At 43.1% G+C, this 19420-nt stretch overlaps 1 protein-coding gene across 1 annotated transcript; it reads right to left on the bottom strand.

Annotated features, from left to right (window-relative positions):
• Nucleotides 1-444: 444 nt before the first annotated feature.
• Nucleotides 445-18787, bottom strand: LOC139727048 (uncharacterized). Its single transcript, XM_071638029.1, has 15 exons — nt 18665-18787; nt 16105-16265; nt 15078-15157; nt 14586-14709; nt 13760-13883; nt 13137-13231; nt 12405-12616; nt 10684-10848; nt 7634-8376; nt 6695-7141; nt 5997-6195; nt 3231-5104; nt 2654-2857; nt 2017-2180; nt 445-616 (listed from the first exon to the last, which is right to left on the bottom strand). The coding sequence occupies exons 2-15, from the start codon at nt 16213-16215 to the stop codon at nt 488-490; spliced, it is 4671 nt and encodes a 1556-aa protein (XP_071494130.1). The 5' UTR covers nt 16216-16265; nt 18665-18787; the 3' UTR covers nt 445-487.
• Between the last annotated feature and the right edge of the window lie 633 nt (nt 18788-19420).

Raw genomic sequence — 19420 nt, 5'->3', positions numbered from 1 at the left:
AATTCATTGTGGTCTTTCAGCAGACAAACCAATACTCTGAAAAAATCCAAACAAATTACACAGAACAAGGATGATGACAGAGAGACTCACATATTCAAGTAATGTAGCAATGTAATTCCATTACAATAACACTTGCTTAACAACTTCACCTGTGAAGAATTCATGCATGCTTTCTTCTTTTATTCTGCTTCCATGACTACCCAATTCTGCATGCATATGGCAAAGCTGCCATGTCATCATCCTTGTTCACTGTGATTGTTGTTTATGAAACTTGAAATTCTTCTTATTCCTAATCCCAATCATTTCAAATTCTGAAACTCTGTACCAAGTATAACCAATTTATAGATGTTCAAATGCAAAATTCTGAAAGTCATCTGGAGTTCTCCTTTAATATCCTATGAGGGTGGAGACTGGTGGAGGGGGGGGGGGGGGGGGGGGGGGAGGGGCAATATGAAGCAACATCATCAGTCAGATAGCTCCTGGAATCCTAGGAGACAGGGATGGGAGGTTGAGGTTTGACCTCGGCCTCTGGCTTGTTCTTCAGGAGCTGGATGCTGAGGCGGTAGAGATCCGCATCCACGTCTACAGCGTTGGAGAACACTGGCTCCGATGGATCCTGGAAGATGGAGAATACGACAGAGGATTACAGACTTTCCTTACCATATACTGCATGCCCCAACTATTTCGTGAGGTTTTTATTTTTGCGAATTTTCGCGAGTCAGGTGCTATTCACAAATCTAAAGACACATGAAAATATCGACTCTGAGCCCGATATGAAAGTGGCGTACACGTATACATTTCTCCAATCAGTACAGTACTCCACGATTGAAAATTCAACCACTTGTGAAATTGACAGAAGTCCCAATTCACAGAAATTTAGGCTCACTTAATATGTGAAGTATACAGTATTTTCATCTTTATTCTGCTTTTTTTCCCCTTTTTCTATTTTTCTTTTTTTTTTGGGGGGAGGGATAGATACTCTCCTATTACCAAGGCTTTTCATTTAATCAGAACAGGATCATTTCTGCACAATCAATCCATCAATATTTCGAAACAGCCTTACATCATAAATAATCACACATACACGCTAGCATACTCGACACACACGCAAAAACACTCAAAGACACTAAACAACTGGCTGCAGATGCAGAGATGCACATGCACAGAATGTAATGAATACCATGGTGAAAAACAGTCAAAACAGTCTGCCCTCTAGTGACAACATATATGTAACCTCTCTCTGCCCCTCTTAGTAATGGCAGACATCGCTTTGCAGGCTCACAGAGCAATTGTACAGGGCGTATTGCGAGTGAGCACTTTAGCACCTGCTAGTATGTTATCCCTTTGTGCACATCGTACCAATATCAGTCTTTGGGCAAAAACTATGCAGCTTTAAATTCTAACAGGTTTTTTTTTTTTCATTCTTCCGTCCAACTGGACTTCTGACAGACTTTCCCTGTTCTGTTAAAGGACAAGTCCACCTTCATATACATAAGGATTGAGAGAATGCAGCAATATTAGTAGAACACATCAGTGAAAGTTTGAGGAAAATTGGACAATCTATTCAAAAGTTATGAATTTTTTAAGTATCTGCCCAATCACTGCTGGATGAGAAGACTACTAAAGTTTATGATGTCACATGCGTACAGTGATATAAGGAAAATAAAAAGAGAATTTCACAAAACTTTACTTTTTTAATAATAAAGTGCACAGTCCTTCGACTTGTTACTGACGTATGTTAAGGGTAATATTATTCCCCCTGCCTTCTGAAAGAGAGAAGTCGAGTGTTCTTTTGTTATGCAAGAAAAATGGAAATACGTTGAATTTCCTTTATTCTTTCTTTATATCGTTGTACACAAGCTATAGTAGTCTTTTCATCCAGCAATGACTGAGCAGAAACTTGTGTTCTACTAATATTGCTGCATTCACTCAACCCACATGTCTATGAAGGTGAACTTGTCCTTTAAGTTCAGAAAAGTTGACAAGAACACAAAGTCACTTTCTACTCTAGCACACCTTCTCTGCTTTCCTGAGCTGCTTTCTGATGGCCATGTCCCTCCTGGCGCAGAGGGCCTGCCGGCATGGTCCGATGTTTTGCAGCAACGTCTGGCGCTGCTTCCACTTTCTCCGCGCTAGGGCGTTGAGGGCGCCAGTCTGATGCGGGAACAGTGGTGGTCCATCTGGGTGAATGGGAAGAGAAATCACATTTACACAGAGTGGAATCATGGGAGGAAAATGACCAATTCTTGGAAATGAGCCCTGAATGGATAGAGAATTCACACGCCCAACTCTAACTGTGACATAACAGAGTTAATGCTAAACTGTATATCAAGGAGGAAGACGAAATAATTGGTCATGTAAGAGACACAAGAGCAATGGCTGAGAAAAGGTAAAAATAAAATGATGTTCATATAATTATGAATCTATGATAGTTTGAATATACTCAAAGGGGTGGGAGTGGAGGATTGAAGTAGCTATTTCTGCGGCAAGTCTATGAATGTTTACACGAGGAACACTATCTACACACAGTGCTCACATGCTCCAAATATGGCAGAGTAAGGAATGATATGGTATGGTTTGGTTTGATTTCATTGTGGCTTGCTCTGCTTCTGAGCACTCAAACAGAAAGACATACTTGATCTGCCAATCTCACCTTCTTTAAGCTCCTCTTTGCACACTTGTTCAATCTCTGTCATCAGGGCGGGGCCGGCTAGAGCCCGAGACACGCCAATGCGCGCGAGGACCTGGCCTGGCGAGAAACGCTTGAGTACTGACATCTCAGCTGGGACTTCTGCCTTTGGTGGGGGCTGCCGGTAGCTTGCGAAGACCATCCAATCTACGTCCAGCACGTCAGGAGCTTGGGAGGGATCAAAGAAAAAAGAGATTTTCTTTCCTGAGACAATCTCAAAGAATCTTTCAAGACTTGTCCCCAAAATTGGACAAAAATAACAAATTGAGTTCTTACTCCAAACCAAAGTTGTTAGAATTAGTACTGCCACGTTTAATGTCAAAGCAGGAAAGGTATTTTGCAGGGCGTTACAAGCAATTTAACTTGATGCATTTTGCCAGAGAGCCACTGGCCTTTGTAACATTAAGGAATGAAATCAACACTCTATAGATGGTAAGATCTTACATAATTCATACAGGGACTATTAATGCATGTGTGTGTATGGTACATGGAAGTAGAAGAAGCTGAAAAGGTGAGGTTAGAAAGAATTTTGACAAGTTACCTTTGGATTCATACTGGTCGCCGTTCTTTCCTCTCTCCGAGCCCCTCCTCGATCGGTCAGATTGGTCATCAAACTCCTCGTCGCTGATGTCCTCATACTCGTCATGCAGACTGGGGAGGTTCTGGGACTCTTCTGGAGGGATCGTCTCTTGGGGCGTTTTCTCCATGTCTGCATCCTGCGGTGTTGCAACGGGTTCTTCTTCTGCAGAGGGCTGTTCTGGGGGTTCGGACTCTAAAGGAGGCTGCGTGTCCATCTTCTCCTTATTCTCTTCCTTTTTATCACTATCATCCTGGACAGCAGCACTTTCTTTGGAAACATCCGGCATCTGTTCACCCCTTGTCTTTGATGCGCTTTCCCTGGACGACCCTTGGTTCCTCTGCTCCTGGCTACGGATGGACTCTGGGAGGCTCTCCTCCTGCTTTTCTCTGCCACTGACGATGGAGCTGCTGCGGCTCCCAGTGCTTCCACGACTCACGCTGCGCCGCGACCTGTGGCCCGAGCCACGGTCGGTCCTATCCATGCTGTTCCCTCTGCTGCTAAGGCTATCCTTCTGGGCAGCCTCCGGTTCTTTGCTCCTGGTCCGTTCTTGACGTGGCTCAGGATGCTCCTTGGAGCGTTCCTCCTGATTTTTCCCGTCCCTGCTGGACTCCCTCGAGGAATCCCGTTGCATGCGAGCCTTTGGCTCAGAGGGCTCCCTTCTCGATCCCTGACGATCTCGATCACGCACCGCAGGAGAACCTTTGTGGATGTCATCACTCCCGCCTTCAGACAAATCACTGTAGTTTTCTCCGTAACGTTCTGATCGTTTCCGGTGGTCACTCTCCTCTGTTCTGGGCTTTGAAGAAGCTCTGTTCTCTTCCGCCACTCTCTTTGCCCCACTTTTTTCTGGGGTTCTTGGAGGATCGCTATCCCTCCCTCGTTTCCTGCCATACTTATACTGACTACTCCCTCTTCCTCCTCCTCCTCCCCCACCTCCTCCTCCTCCTCCACCCCCTGTGGCAGAGTCTCTTCCACCTCCTCTTTCATCGGGGTACTTTCCTCTCTCACCTCTGTCATCAAAACTTCTTCTACTAGGTTCTGGTTCATCCCTTCTACCACCTCTCCCATCACCATACCTCTGCTCAGGAGCCCCTCTAAAGTCAAGACCTCTGGGATCGCCCCCTCGCCCACCGCCATCCCTCCTGCGGTCTCCATAACTTGCATCATCACGGTGTCTATGTGGGTCCCCAAGTCCTCGACTATCCGTTGATCCCTCCCTTGGTCTTCGCTCTTCTTCTCTAAGCATCTCCCGTCTGTCATCCCTGGGAAAATCCCTCCTGTCGTCTCTCGGGAAGTCCCTTCTGTCATCTCGAGGAATGTCACGTCGGTCGTCGCGGGGAGGAAAGTCTCTACGGTCATCACGGGGAGGAAAGTCCCTCCTGTCCTCTCGAGGCAGTTCCCTGCGGTCATCCCGAGGGAAGTTACCCCTGTCGTCTCGAGGAAAATCCCTCCGGTCATCCCGTGGAAAGTCACGTCGATCATCACGTGGGAAATCCCTCCTGTCGTCTCGCGGGAAGTCCCTCCTTTCATCACGGGGAAAGTCCCTTCTTTCGTCTCGCTGAAAGTCCAGGTGGCTGTCCCTCGGGGGATAATCCCGCCGATCAAAGTCTTTCCTCTCGTCTGGTCTGCGATCCCTTTCTGGCCATTTGGCCCTATCAAAGTCTCTGCTTTCACTGCGGTCTCTCGGACTAGGACCTCGTTGGTACTCTGGTTGGTATCGAGTATCTCCTTGGGATCCCTGCCAGGTGCCTTTAGCGAGATCCTGCTGGTAAGGTGTCAGCTGGCGTCTCTTCCCCGGAGGAGACCTGGACCTGATCTCATCAGCTGAGCGTTTCCTGTTAAATGCAAGATGAGAAAATCACACTTTCTTTACTTATAACCTGCAGCTCAAGTACATCAAGTGCCAAGACAATGCACATTGTCATTCTTGTGTCACTATTCAAAATTTACCAAATAAGACAAAAATTCATATTGATTTATCCTGTCAATAAAAGGGTATATCATAAAGATAATGACTTGCTAAGAATCGAGAACTTAGAGCGATCCATCCAAAGGGTCTGAAATGCAACTTGGAAAGTTGTCCAAGTCCTAGGACAAAGTCAAGGAATGTGCAGCCCCTCTGGAGAAGCGTATTAAACCCTGAGGTTAGGGCATTCTGTGCGTTCTCAACATTAGAGAGACTATTTGTAGTATTATATGGCTTGGTCAAAGTACTGTGAGAATGCATACATTTTGTAGAAGCCATTTTTGCAGCATTGTCGCACCCACAGTATGCACTGCTTAGCTTTTGCAACAGATGCTCTCAGTTTTCATCCACTTATATCACGCTCTTTGACATACATCTGCATCTTTAAATTACATTTACATTCACCTAACATATCATCATTTGCAATAGTTTTAGCACTGCATAGCAAACAGCAATCTATTGATCAACGAAGCTAACATTGTTGTCCTGATGTCCAGTATCATTTGCCAATTGTTCTGCCCATGGGCTTTCATAATAAATGCTCCGCCATCACATGGTCGTGTTCATCACGTCATTACCTGGCATACGACGAACCGAAATAATACAACTTCATTCTGTAGTTACACACTGCTTCAATAGCTGCAGCTCTTTAGGGTGTTAAAACATTGATATAAGACTCAAGTCCCCTCAATTTCTATACAGTTTCAGCAGCAGACGGACAGAAATACTCACAGATATATTAAATCAAAAACAAAACTCACCCATATGGCGGATCCAAACCGCGGTCCATCTGACCTCTGGCTGGAGGGGGTTGCTCATAGCGCCCCCGGGAAGGTCCCACCGAGCCTCGCTGCCGCTCCCACTCATCACGTCGGGATTCCCGCTCCAGTTTCTCGGGAGGCCTGGGTTCCCCTCCTCGACCACCCCGTGGTTCCCCACGGGAATCCCACTGCTGACCACCTATAAAGTGAGGGAAGGAAAAAAGAATATATCATTATCATACTTTTGACAACTTGATCCCTAAGAGCAGGGTTTCATTAGTTCCATCTACTTTCACCTAAACTGATTTTGTTCCCAAGGCAAAAGATTTTTCTTTGTCAGGTGACCAGATGCATCACATATAAGCATTCATAATATCAGCTTTGCAAAAACAAGAAGCAAACATTCTGACCCTCATTTTATTTTGTTTTTCTAGGCATCAAAGCATTATAAATGAATTTTGCAATGACAAACCTATGGATATGCAAGAGTATTTCTTGTATGCAGTTCTGATGTCACCATTTCAGTGACAACAAGAGTGTAACAAGAAGAAATTATGATATCAGACTTTTAATACAACGATGCAGATCATCATTGATCAGATGCGTAACATCATCAATACAAAAAGAACATGGGAAAACATTCCAAAGACAGTCTAAAAGCATTTAAGAACTGCTGAAGAGTCTGAGCCAGTTCTTACCTTGGGGAGGATATGCTCCATATCGCGGATCGCGGTCACTTGGGTAGTCATTTCTCCCGCGGTCCAAGCTGCTGCCGCCTCTGGAATTTCCTCTGTCATCCCTAACTGCATCCCTCCCTCCGTCCCTTCCTCCGTCCCTCCCTCCATCTCTCCTCGCATCTCTTCCTCCATCTCTTCCTCCATCGCGTCCTCCATCTCTTCCTCCATCCCGTCCTCCGTCTCTCCCGATCTCTCGCCCCCCGTCCCGTCCACCATCCCGACCACCATCACCCCGCCCCGCCGTCGGCCATCCCGGTCGATCTCCACCCCTTCCCCCGGAGTAGGATTCCCCCCTTGGCTCTCGCCGGTCGTACTCGTATCCAGCCTGTGGGGCCCGTCCGGACTGACGGGGGGTGGATGTGTCCCGACTGCCGCTTCCCTGGCTCGGCCCACCTCCAAGAGATTTGCCTGTCAACAGGAGGATGCACATTGCAATGATCATATGAATGTACTATAACAAAATGCTTGTAGGTCAAAATCTGCTATGTTGCACATCAGTACAATGCCTACTTCGCAGCACTGTCAAGAAAGTCTGAGTAACTGTGTCTCATATAATCTATTGCCCGCTTTGGAGTTGATTAATATGAATGTCTACACACAATAAGTAGCCCATCATCATTGTTGGAATTACTTCTTCAAGATGCCACTACAGTGCATTTTCAAATCTTTATGTGAAATAATAAGCTTTTGACTTTCTCAGTACAAGCTATTTCAATTCATAATATGTCATTATCACGACATGTTAAGTTCATCATTAATTTGTACACTCCCTACATTAATGTTTGCAGCAAACTGCACGAGTTAAAAGCTTTAAAAATTTAGGGCTTTTTCTGCTGGATGCAGTACTAGTTCTGCAAACATTCTGCACCCATTAAGTACACTGAAGGTATCGGTACATACCTCCATATTTATCACCTCTGTCTCGGTCTCTCTCCCTATCCCGGTAGTCACCACTGGAGGACCTGGGTGGAGGGGGTGGCTCTTTACCCCTCAAGGGTTCCCCTCTCCTGGGGGACAGCGAGTCCCTCTTACGCCTCCCCGGTGAAAAGGACTTCTGGGAACCGGTGGCTGATGGGGATCGTCCCTGCTTGGGGTAATACTGGGCATCCTTGGGAGGGTGGGGCTGCTGGCGAGAGGAGTAACTGCCACGATCCGGAGTAGGGTCTCGGCGGGGAGGGAGCTTCTCCTTTCTCCCGCTCGGGGATGGAGAAGGGGGGTAGTGAGACGGCTGCTTGCTCTTTGAGCGCATTCGCTTCTGCGGTGTCGGGGACCTGCGCCGAGGTGGCGCCTCCTGCCGGGTTTGGCGCATTCGTGGCGAGAGGGTGCGCTTTGGGGTGGGGGATCGATCCGAGGAGTCGGAGCGAGTGGGCGTGGACGGGGAGTAGCGCCGAAGTGTTTTGGGAGACAAGGGCTTTTGCTTAGATTTGACTGGAGGGGAACGAATGCGACTGTCCTTAGCAGGAGGGTGGGATTGTCTGTGGTGGCCAGACGGCATCGGTTTTTTCTTGGACACGCTCGCGGGTGACTTCTTCTTCTTGATGGTCTCCTCTTCAGACTCGCTGGAACTGCTGCTCCCGCTGGAACCACTGCTGCTGTCGCTGTCGCTGTTGCTGCTACTGCTACTGCTCTCGCTCGAGGAAACCCTGATGTGGTGAAGTAAGACAATGAGGACTGTTCATCTCTAACTATTCTTTCTGTTTTGAACTGTTTGCTTTATAAGCTAAAGCAAAAAAGCACATTATCTTTTAATGTTTGATACTCCTGACTTACTGATGCACATCTACTAAATCGTCGCTGGGGTGACAAGACCTTGTATCTGCAATTTTGGTGAAAATGACTTTTTTCGCATTTATGGTCAAATAATCGGTTAGGTGATGTCCTGTCCAAATCCTAGCTGTGTTACCCCAAAAATGAAGCCACCATGGCACGTCAAAGGAATGGCTGTCCCATTCGGTATAGTGCTTTGGCCGCCATGTTTTTGGCTCTCCTGAACATTTGACATTTTGTAGATACAAGGTCTTGTCGCCCCAGCGACGAAATGTCTCATAAACGTGTCACATACTGAACTATACCATGTTCAGACTGATCTGAAAGGTCTTGTGCTCAACCTGTTTCATCTGAGGAATGCCAGTTTGAGCTGCTTAACTGGATACTTTTGCAAGGATTGGTTATTTACTAGGCCACTTTCAGTGAACTTTGCGGATGCAAGTATTCTTTGTTCGCAACTCCAAATCTATTTGTGGATTGTGATTTTCGCAACAGTTTTGTCGAGAGCAAATTTCCAAAACACAAACCATGAATGTTTTATGTTTACAGCATATGCAGCTGTACTGGAGCATCTAAACTGCACGACTCTATCATGATACTGTTATCTTTTTCAATTTTTTTTTTTCACAGTATCACTCATTGGAGTTTATTTACATTCTGAGAAAGTCATCCTTAGACAAAATTCACAAGATTTGATAGCAGCTTTGTCCCAACAATAACAAAACAAAAAAACTAGAAATGTCGCTATGGCGACTGATGTCTCCGCCATAATGCACGATTCTCCCAACAGGCGTATAGTACAATGTCTTCACAATGTGTGATCCATGACAGTTTCACATAACTGGCAAAATATTGATATGACAGGTTTGTCAGAAATGACTTGAATGTTCACTTTCCTTGAACTGGGTTTGCTATAACTGTCGAAGAGTGCAGGTACACATATTTTGGGAAGTGAGAATTTTTACTTGAATTCTGACGGACCCTTTTATAAGTTTATGCATTGAGTAATTTCCAAGGTATGAAGAAAGAATGTAATTGCAGTACAAAATAGTTTTTTTTTTTTTTTTTTTTTGGGGGGGGGGGCATTGAAACCTGGCCTTTGACCCTTAACCTTTGACCTTTGACATTCTGGCTGGAAATTTCCTGGAGAATCTCCATCAGGTAATGCATGTATATATTAAGTTTGAAAACTAATAATGCAAGCATTTCATATACTAGTGTATGAGGGAAATAGTAAAATATTGAGGAGTTGACCTTGACCTTTGACCCCATGACTATTGACCTATGACCCATAAATTCCCTAGATAATCTCTGCCAGTCAGTACATGCGTATGTACCAAGTTCCATGAAGATACATTGAACCATTTGTGAGAAAAGTGATATTACATTTTCACCTAACCTTTGACCTTTTGACCTTTGACCTTATGACATGAAACTCTCTCTCTGGAGAATCTTTATGCAGTAGTACATGTCTACACCAAGTTTGAAGAAAATACCTTAGGGCATTGCATAGATATTGGGGGAATAGCAACATTTTTAGCATTTGACCTTGACCTTTTGACCTTTGACCTCTTGCTAATGTCACTAAAATCTACTCAAGTAATTGCCCCATCATATATCATCCTTGGACCAAGTTTGGTGAAAGCTGCTTCATCCAGTTTTGAGTTATCACGTAAACAGATAAATTTCAGGATTTGACCTTGATCTTTGACCTTTGACCTTAGTTCGATTTCACTAAAAAACTAATCAAGTAATTGTCCCATCATACATCATCCTCCGACAAAGTTTGGTGAAATCTGCTCAATCCAGTCTTGTGTTATCGCGTAAACGGATACAATTTCATGATTTAACCTTGACCTTTGACCTTTGACCTTTGGCGGATTTCACCCAAAATCTAATCAACTAGTTGCCCCATCATACTTCATACTTGGACCAAGTTTGGTAGAATTCAAGTCAATATTACTTAAGTTATCGCGTAAACGAAAGCGGACGGACGTACGGACGTACGGACGTACAGACGTACGTACGGACGTACGGACGGACGGACGGACAACCCGAAAACATAATGCCTCCGGCACCACTTCGTGGCGGAGGCATAAAAAAGTCTGGATGATTCATCACTAATGACAGACTGATTAGAGGAAAATTCAAAAATCCATCAGTCAAATATTTTTTTACTCTACCTTTTCTTCTGTGGCTTGACGGGGGCGACACCCTTTTTCTTCCGCAGGTCTTTTGCCTTCAGTTTTCTCGTTGGTGGAGATGGGCTAGGGGTGCAAGGGCTTGGTCTAGCAGGAGAGGGACTGGCCTTCCTTTTGCGCTTTGGGGGTGGATGACTCTCTTTTTTCCTGCAGAAGAGGGGGAAGGAACAGAGAAATAGCATTGCCTGTCACAAGAAATACTTGATGAATGTGATTACAATTGGGATTGTTAAAATTGATGTAATGAGGAAATGGTAATACCTTTCTTAGCACACAGTTGAATGATGATCCTGACATTTGAGGCTGGAAGTGGGTTTCATTTTTCCCCATTTTGAACTGCTCCCTCCCTCCCCACCCCCATGAAATGAGTTGTTGAGTTATTTTGGCATCTAAAAAACTGCTGAAAGACTTACCCCTTTGCTTTAACCTGAAAAACAAAACCTGATGAACTCAGGAAGCAATGTACTAGCATTTCTAAATCATGATTCAGAATCTGCAGTAAGTAGGATGCCCTTGTGTGCTCTGCTCATGTTTTTACTTAAAGGACAAGTTCACCTTCATAAACATAAGGATTGAGAGAATGTAGCAGTATTAGTAGAACACATCATTGAAAGTTTGAGGAAAATCAGACAATCCGTTCAAAAGTTATGAATTTTTGAAGTTTTTGTGCAGTAACCGCTGGATGAGAAGACTACTGCAGTGTGTAAATAACTTAGATGTCACATACGTACAACAATATAAGGAAAATATAAAGAGGATTTCACAAAATCTCATCTTTTGAAAAAAGTACACATTCCCCCGACTCGTTACCGACAAATGTTATGGGTAATGTTATTCCCCCTGCCTTTAGAAAGAGGCGGTCAAGTGCTCTTTTATTATGCGAAAAAAGTGAAAATATGTTGAATTTTCTTTACATTTTCTTTATACTGTTGTACGCATATGACTCACAAGCTGTAGTAGTCTCCTCATCCAGCGGTTCCAACACAAAAATTTTAAAACTTCATAACTTTTGAACGGATTGTCCAATTTTCCTCAAACTTTCACTGATGTGTTCTACTAATATTGCTGCATTCTCTCAATCCTTATGTTTATGAAGGTGAACTTGTCCTTTAAAGGCATAATTTTACCATCACAGATGAAGTAAAAACCCAGCTTGAGTGCTTCAAAATAGTTCTAAGATGTGAGTTAGGCATAGAAACAACCACTGTAAAAATTCTAATCAGGATAATCAATGTTAAGTTGTTAAATATACAAAATGTGAACATCAGTTATAATAAAATTGTTTCTAGACTAAACCGTCTAGTTATGGTTTAATGAGAAACACAGTGATATCTCCTTATATTTCAGGCTTTATTGTGAAATTTTTATATTGTAGGTAGTTTCGTGATACAACTGACCTACACATATGCATCAAATGTGATATCTTGAACATTTTTTAAAATCACTGCTCCCAATGGTAAACAGTACCTTTAAATATCTTAAATCATTAAAGTGGAATGCGTTATACAAAACAAATATTGACTGCCGTTTTTTGACTCACAGTTAAAACTATTTGCCCTCGGTGATTTCTTAACAGTGCAACCATTCCCCTTGACTTCACCTTGGGGCAGAGGCACAGTTGAGAAATCACATCTGGGCTAATAGTTTTTTTAATAGCCATGTCCCTTGAAGCAATTGATATTTGTATAATAGCCGACACTCACGCTGGGGAAATTTCAGCTGCCTTCTTCTTTTTGCCTCGCTTTTCTGGGACGGGGGACACTAGGTGCAAGGGGGGCGATCGGGATCTCGTCTTGCTCATCGACTGGTCGCGCTTCTTGATCTTCTTGCCTGCGTGCTGCGGCTTCTTCTTGACGGGTGATGGGGAACGGGAGGAGAGCTGCCTGGGATAGTCTGTGCCACTGTCTTCACCAGTCTTCAGAAATGAAAAGGGAATGTTATGTTAATATCACTGTCTCTCTATTTCCTTTATTTTACAACGAAAATAAACATACATGTACTTTGTGAGAAATCCCAAACATATTTCAGTATCATCATCTCGCTGTAACCTGAATCAATGAGGAATAGGAATTCTTTTCACAGAGATAATCATGCTGTGGTATGTATGTGGTAATAGTTCCATAAAATTTTGTGGGAGAAAAGGGCCTGAATCCACACTGGTGGTTTAAATGCACAACAGTCCATGGATAATGCACCTTTCCATCATGTTCATGCATGTGACACTTTATAAAATGTACACAAATAGAAGTCTAATAATGAATAGAGACATGTGCATGGGCAAGATATGCCTACTTTCTGTCTGTTCCAGTCCAGTGGACTATATTTCAACCATGGATAGGTCTGTGAACTATCTTTTTTGAAATAGGGCCCAGCTGCCTAGAAGCTGCTTTTTGCACAGATGAAGAGATAAGGGCACCAGAGACTGAGCTCCCTACCTGCCCCTGGTCGATCTGGTCCATGCGAGCCAGCTCTCGCTGAAGTTCTCTGCGTTTCAGTTCAAGGCCGTACTCATCACTCAGCTGATCATCATCTGAAACAGGAACGCAACAGCATTTCAGACAATCATGTTATGTATTGTGTACGCTTCTTTGTAGTTGCCAACTGTCCATAGTGCTCCCTTACTAAATACAGGAGGCCATTTGCTACTTAATCTTTATATTATTTTTCTCTTGCTCCATCATAATAAGCGTAATGCATGCGGTCTCATGTATGGCAAACAGCAGCAAAATCATCCATCTATAGGTGCACATCCTCTGCATTATTTTTGTTGTTGTTGTTGTTGTTGTTGTTGTTGTTGTTGATCCCCTGCATTATTTTGTTGTTGTTGTTGTTGTTGTTGTTGTTGTTGTTGTTGTTGTTGTTGTTGATGTTGTTGTTGTTAAATCCGCCTTATCTATCTGGCTTCTGTTCACTTTCCTACACATTCATCACTTGAGGAATATTTGGTCAAACATAAAAGAGAACTAACTAAAATGCACCGGAGTTCTATCAGGGAAGCAGATGCCAGTTGGTTGGTTGAAGGGAGAGGTCTGTGTTAAACTTTATTTTTTTTGCTCACCATGATTACTGTCTGGTGTTCGTCCGCCTCCTTTCACAACCATGGAGCTGGGCTCTCGGCTCTTCTTCCTGCGGTCCGAGCCCTCCCAGTCCTTGTGACTGGACCGGTGCTTGGATCTATCTCTCTATCAACCAGAAAAACAAAACAAAACAAAATAGTTGCATAAGATACACCCACAATCAGTCTACAGTACAGACACTTGTTGCTTGGGGTTTTCAGTTTACCAATATCATCCAGCCGATATCAGAACACACTGCATGAATCAGGCCAATGTCCTGACGATATTCACTATGCTAACTGTATCTGCATGCCTTCTCTGATCTTTCCATTACACTAGCGTACAAATTCTGAAATGACCCCAAGTGGCTTAAAGAGAACAAAACAATGAAATAAAACTAAACAGAAAGGTATGGAAGAAAGAGATTCTGCTGGATAAAAACAAAAGGTTCTATGAGTTGACAGTTTTAAAGGGTATGGGATCGGATTGGTTAGTAAAACAGGCTTGAAGGACAAGAAAGGTTCCAAGTAGTTTTGAAAGTGGAAGGTCCACACATAGGATTTGAAAGAATCCGCAGATTTAAAGCCATTATATACACTCCAACAACAACAGAAACAATAATGCAAGTTGTTTATAAGTCTTTTTCACCATTTGGTTCATATTGGGTCACTCTTCTATTTTTTTTCTCTCTCTGTCTCTCTGTTTGTCTGTCCATATGGGTGTCTCTGTGTCTCCTAATGTATCTCAGCAGGTGAATGAAATAAAAAATGTGTCTCTGTTCTCTATAAGAATGAGTGGTGAAAGGTGCCAGGAACGTTTTTCCCTAACCTTGCCGCTGGAAGACGGGGATTGGGATCGGTCTCCTCGGCCGCGATCACGGCTCACATCACGATCGCGCTCCTTCTCGGCGCGCTTGCTCTCCACGCGGTGCCTCAGATCCACAGCATCCGACCTTATAGAAACAACATAAAGCGAACAAAGCAAGCGCATTCAATATTTAAAAACAAGCTAGGAAAATCCTCTTCCCCCCCCCCCCTTATTCCCTCTCCATGAAACATTCTGCTACAACATGCCTACAAGTGATTTGATGTCAAGTACACATAAGACTCACATTTGCTAAAATGAATGCACATGTACCATACTGTTACACAAGCTTACACACACACATACACACACACACACTTGGTGTTGATCGGGATCACGATGTAGATCCAGGTTTTGGAAAGATGAGTGCACCATCCCATGGCATTTGTGACCCTATAACCTTGGAAGACAGGTTTGCGCTCTCTGAACACTTTCCATTTTATTAGCTCTTCTTACCCTTCTCCCTGGCTGTAGTGGTCCCTGTAGGATCTGCTGCCCTCGCCTTCCCAGTTTCGGTAACGATCCTGCTTGGATCCCTGCAACAGAAGAATACAGACAATTTCTTTAATAGGGAACTGTAATTCTTGAAGACACCAGAACAGTACAAAGTGGTCTGGCAAGATTCAGCTGACCCCTCAAATACAATGGTACAATATATACAAATATGAAAATGAAATGCATTGTTAATCACTACATTACGTGTACGGCTCAGCCGAGTTTTCTACTACAACGGTATAATATCCTCATTAATAAAAATGTCATGCTTCATGAGTTCATCAATCACTACATAACATGTGATGTCTTCAGTCTTTGGTCAAGAACTGGAAATGCTCATGTGACATTATGTATCACATTAGTTTGATTGAGACCAATTGAGAGCAGCTATTCCACAAAATAAAAGACAAAAATACATCACACTGCAAAACATTTGACAGAGTTCAGTTCACTACGTTATAATGTAAAGTGTTTAACAATGTAAGTAAATTAAGCTTGCTTTTTCATTCTGTACCTAGTTAATCATGCCTGTATTTGTGCTGGGCACTCAAGAAGCATACCAGCCTATGACATGCTGTATCTTGTCCTATTCGGCTATTATAGAGTCACTGTAAATTTGAGTAAAGCTCTTCAATGAAAACTCATTTAAAATTTAATTGCTAGAGCACATAATCATTTGAGATGCAAATGGAAATGTGTCACAAATAGAAGAGTTATCTTTCATTGAATTGATCACTGGGTGCAAAGATTGTATCAAACAAAACTATTACAGTGAGTCAAACAAAAGAAAAAAAATCCATGCATACCAGGTACTGAATTGTACATGTGCTGATTTATCACTGAAACTAGAATTAGAAATGAATAACCTCAATGAACTATCACATCAGAGAAAACAAACTTGTTCAAAAGGCACAGCTGTTTGTTTGTCATTGTATTTCCAGACTGATTTACATCCTGACTGGGGACCAAATTGCAGTAGAGTGCTTACGTGCACACTGGACCCTCCTGGCCCAAGGCGCTCAAAGACGCTGGGGCGTCGGCTCTCAGACGATGAGTCTCGCACAGACTTAGAGCTGTCCACGGTCACTCTCCTCGGCATTCTGGTGAGCGTAGCCACCCAAAGCTCGTCCAGTTGACCACCACTGGGGACTGAACAAATAAGCAGACCAGTAAGGGGAAAAGAAGAACAATTTTCTGCAAAACCCTTGTGGGCAAGTACTGTCTTCTACTATTACCTTGTATGATGTATCACATTACATATGTCATCAATATTCATACTTACAGTCACTCATACTGTCACGGGTATTGTAAACCCACACGTAACGCTGGCCAGAATAGGTGCCTATTAGACCTTGGACAATTCCTTCAAGGGATGGTATAGCATTAATGGAGATGAGGATCAGGCTTTCAACTTTCTACGAGATAATAAGAAACCATGTATGAAATAGTATAGAGCATACCATTCTAAAAGGAATTCAAAGTTGTTATGATGAAAATCAGTTTTGGAATCTCTGAGGCATCCAAAAGCAAAGTAAAACATTGCTCTGTTTTGGATATTGTCACTGAGGCATCCAAAAACAAGTAAAACATTGCTCTATTTTGGATATCTCAGCCATTTCAAAACCAATTTTCATTAAAAAACGTTAAATGTTGAATCCCTCTTAGCTCTTGGAATTGCATGCTATTTCGTATTTCATAAGACTAGAGGTTTCTCATTATCTCACCAAAAAATGTTAGAAACCTGAAGGTTAGGTCTCAACCCAAACTATATCATGATCCCTTTAACTCTTTGTGTGTATGCATGCACACACAGACCATCAATACCAGAAGACAGTACGGTTAAAGGCCCAGGGTTTACTGCATGTGAGCACTCCCCTTTTGGATTGGACACAGCACTGTACAGTGTAGTCATACACTCCAAAACAAGGAGTATTTCATTAGCCTCAATGTTCATGCAGATGTTAGAAGGCCCTAACGTCAATTACCATTAAGTCGCCATTACCTTAAGTTGCCAGACATTCACATCGCATGTAACGTGCGCCGCGATCAGAGATCAGCTGGAGCAACGGATTTTCATCATTCTTAAAAGACATTCCTAATTCATCCTTTTCCTCCATAAAAACACAAATAGAATTGTAATCCAAATGTATTTTACCATATGTAACAGGTGACAAAATCATTTTTAATGTGAGAATGTTTTTGATTTCGAATGGATTTCAGGTGGCTGATTAACAAAGTTTTTCAAACGCAATGATGATGTACAAGCATCCTACACTGACGTGTGTGTATAAAACACATGTGCTAATATTAATAATACGTGGCGCGCCATGAGCGGCGAACTAAATACAGTATCTATTGTTAGTTCGCCAGCCCGGGAGTGCATAGGAAATACACACAAGTGGCGACTAAGCAGTAATTGATGTTACACAGACCCACTTGTTAATAGTAATGTTAACTAGAACACAACATCAGTCCGGGAAACCCGCTCATGAGGACCGCTCCCGCGTACCAGGACTGCCCCGCCTCATGAGGACCGCCCCCATGCCTCATGAGGACCGCCCCCTAGCCCCGGAGACCGCGCCGCCAGGCGCGGTCCTGGCGGCTTCCCCCCAGTTTCGCTAATGTGAGAGCTCCCCTATTCTGTGTGCTTGTGCGAGTGATTGTGAATTCTGTGAACATCGGTGAGCTGCTTATAAGACATCATTTTGTGCATCGCAAGCAATGAAATGCCTCAAACAGTCGCCGATGATAGTCATTTAGGTTTCATCGACCCATGTAAGTATTCCTAGTAGTTTCTGTTGAAAATTTAAGGAAATATAGCGCCGCAAAGGCACCCGTTTGTTCAACATGAAGATCTGAAATGGGAGCACGGCGCAGCCGCCACACTGCGTGTGGCGGCTGTCGCAGTTAGACAGACCGCCCCCATGCCTCATGAGGCCCGCGGGGGAACGCCTCATGAGGCCCCCTATTCACTTCTATTCATCTCACATCTGACGTATAAATTGTCGCAACTTTTGCACGGTGATTTTTTGTTACACACACATGTCCACTATCCATGATGAAAAGAAGAAAAAATCCTATCTGTTTTTTTTTTTTTCAAAAATCGAGTTTTAATCAACCGATGCAGACCGCCCATTAAAACACGTGTGTTTTAATAGGGCAGAGGACTACATCTAAATTCTTCATAATCATAGCTACAATGTAGATATTTCTCTAGTTCATGTTGGTCATCTACACTGTTGTAGGACTAGCTTAGAGTAGGTAGGACTGAGCGTACACAGACAGCTGCAGTGCAGTGGCAGTGATCTGTTTACGGAGGCCTACGTGTGATTCAATCGCGCCTAACCGCTACTAGTACTAACCATGTTAGAACTGAGATCATGAGTTACTTCATGACTTGCGACCAGCCCCATACGCATACGCTATGCATATGGGGCTGCTGGTCGCAGTTAGATCATGAGATACGTCGAGGTAGCAGCTACTAATATTACGATGTTGAGAGAAAATTAAATGAACAGGTGAAGTATATAACAGTCGGTTCTACTCACTCTACGAAACACAATGCTATCTGAGCGAAGCATGTATCCTGATCCGGTATGGTTTCACATTTTTAGACAGGATCTCATTGATCTTGGACGCATCTAACACAGTGCTTACTAGCGTACATAATTATTACCGGTACATTGTGTGCATGCATGAACAATGGGTATGGTAGCCTGCAAAACGAAAATCTGAGGAAAACATACCACAGTGTACTGACATTCCGACGGTCCAGTCCATAGACTGATAGTACATTAATTGGCTGAGGTGAGGATTCAGCTTTTAATTTTTGCGAAATACTTAGAAACCACTTTATGAAATTTTAAAGAGCATACAATTCAAAGAAACATTCAAAGTTTTTTTGAAAATAGGTTTTGCAGTGACTGAGATATCACAAAAAACAACAACAAAGTAACGTTAAAACAAAGCGATCCTAATGCGTGTAAAAGGTGGGTCCCGTCTTTGACCAGGAATGCTTTGTTTTGGGTATCTCAGCCGTTTCAAAGGCCAATTTTCTTCAAATTAACATTTAATTCCTCGTAGAATACAGTTGCTCTTTCATATTTCATTATCTCAAAAATCATCATTAAAAAAACGTTGGAAACCTGAAGCCCTATCTCAACCGAAACTGTATCATGATCCCTTTAACGTTACTTTAAATGTTTTTAATGTTACATACATGTACGCATCTGTTATATATTTCAAATATGTTGGTTCTTTTTGGTCAGTTTTGCGCTAATTATCTGTTACTCACGTCGGCATAT

This window comes from Diadema antillarum, unplaced genomic scaffold (genome assembly GCF_040938485.1).
Source record: "Diadema antillarum isolate AM-2024a unplaced genomic scaffold, OU_Dant_1.0 seq00000113_RagTag, whole genome shotgun sequence".
NCBI lineage: Eukaryota > Metazoa > Echinodermata > Echinoidea > Diadematoida > Diadematidae > Diadema > Diadema antillarum.
This window is presented reverse-complemented; position numbering and strand designations above follow the sequence as displayed.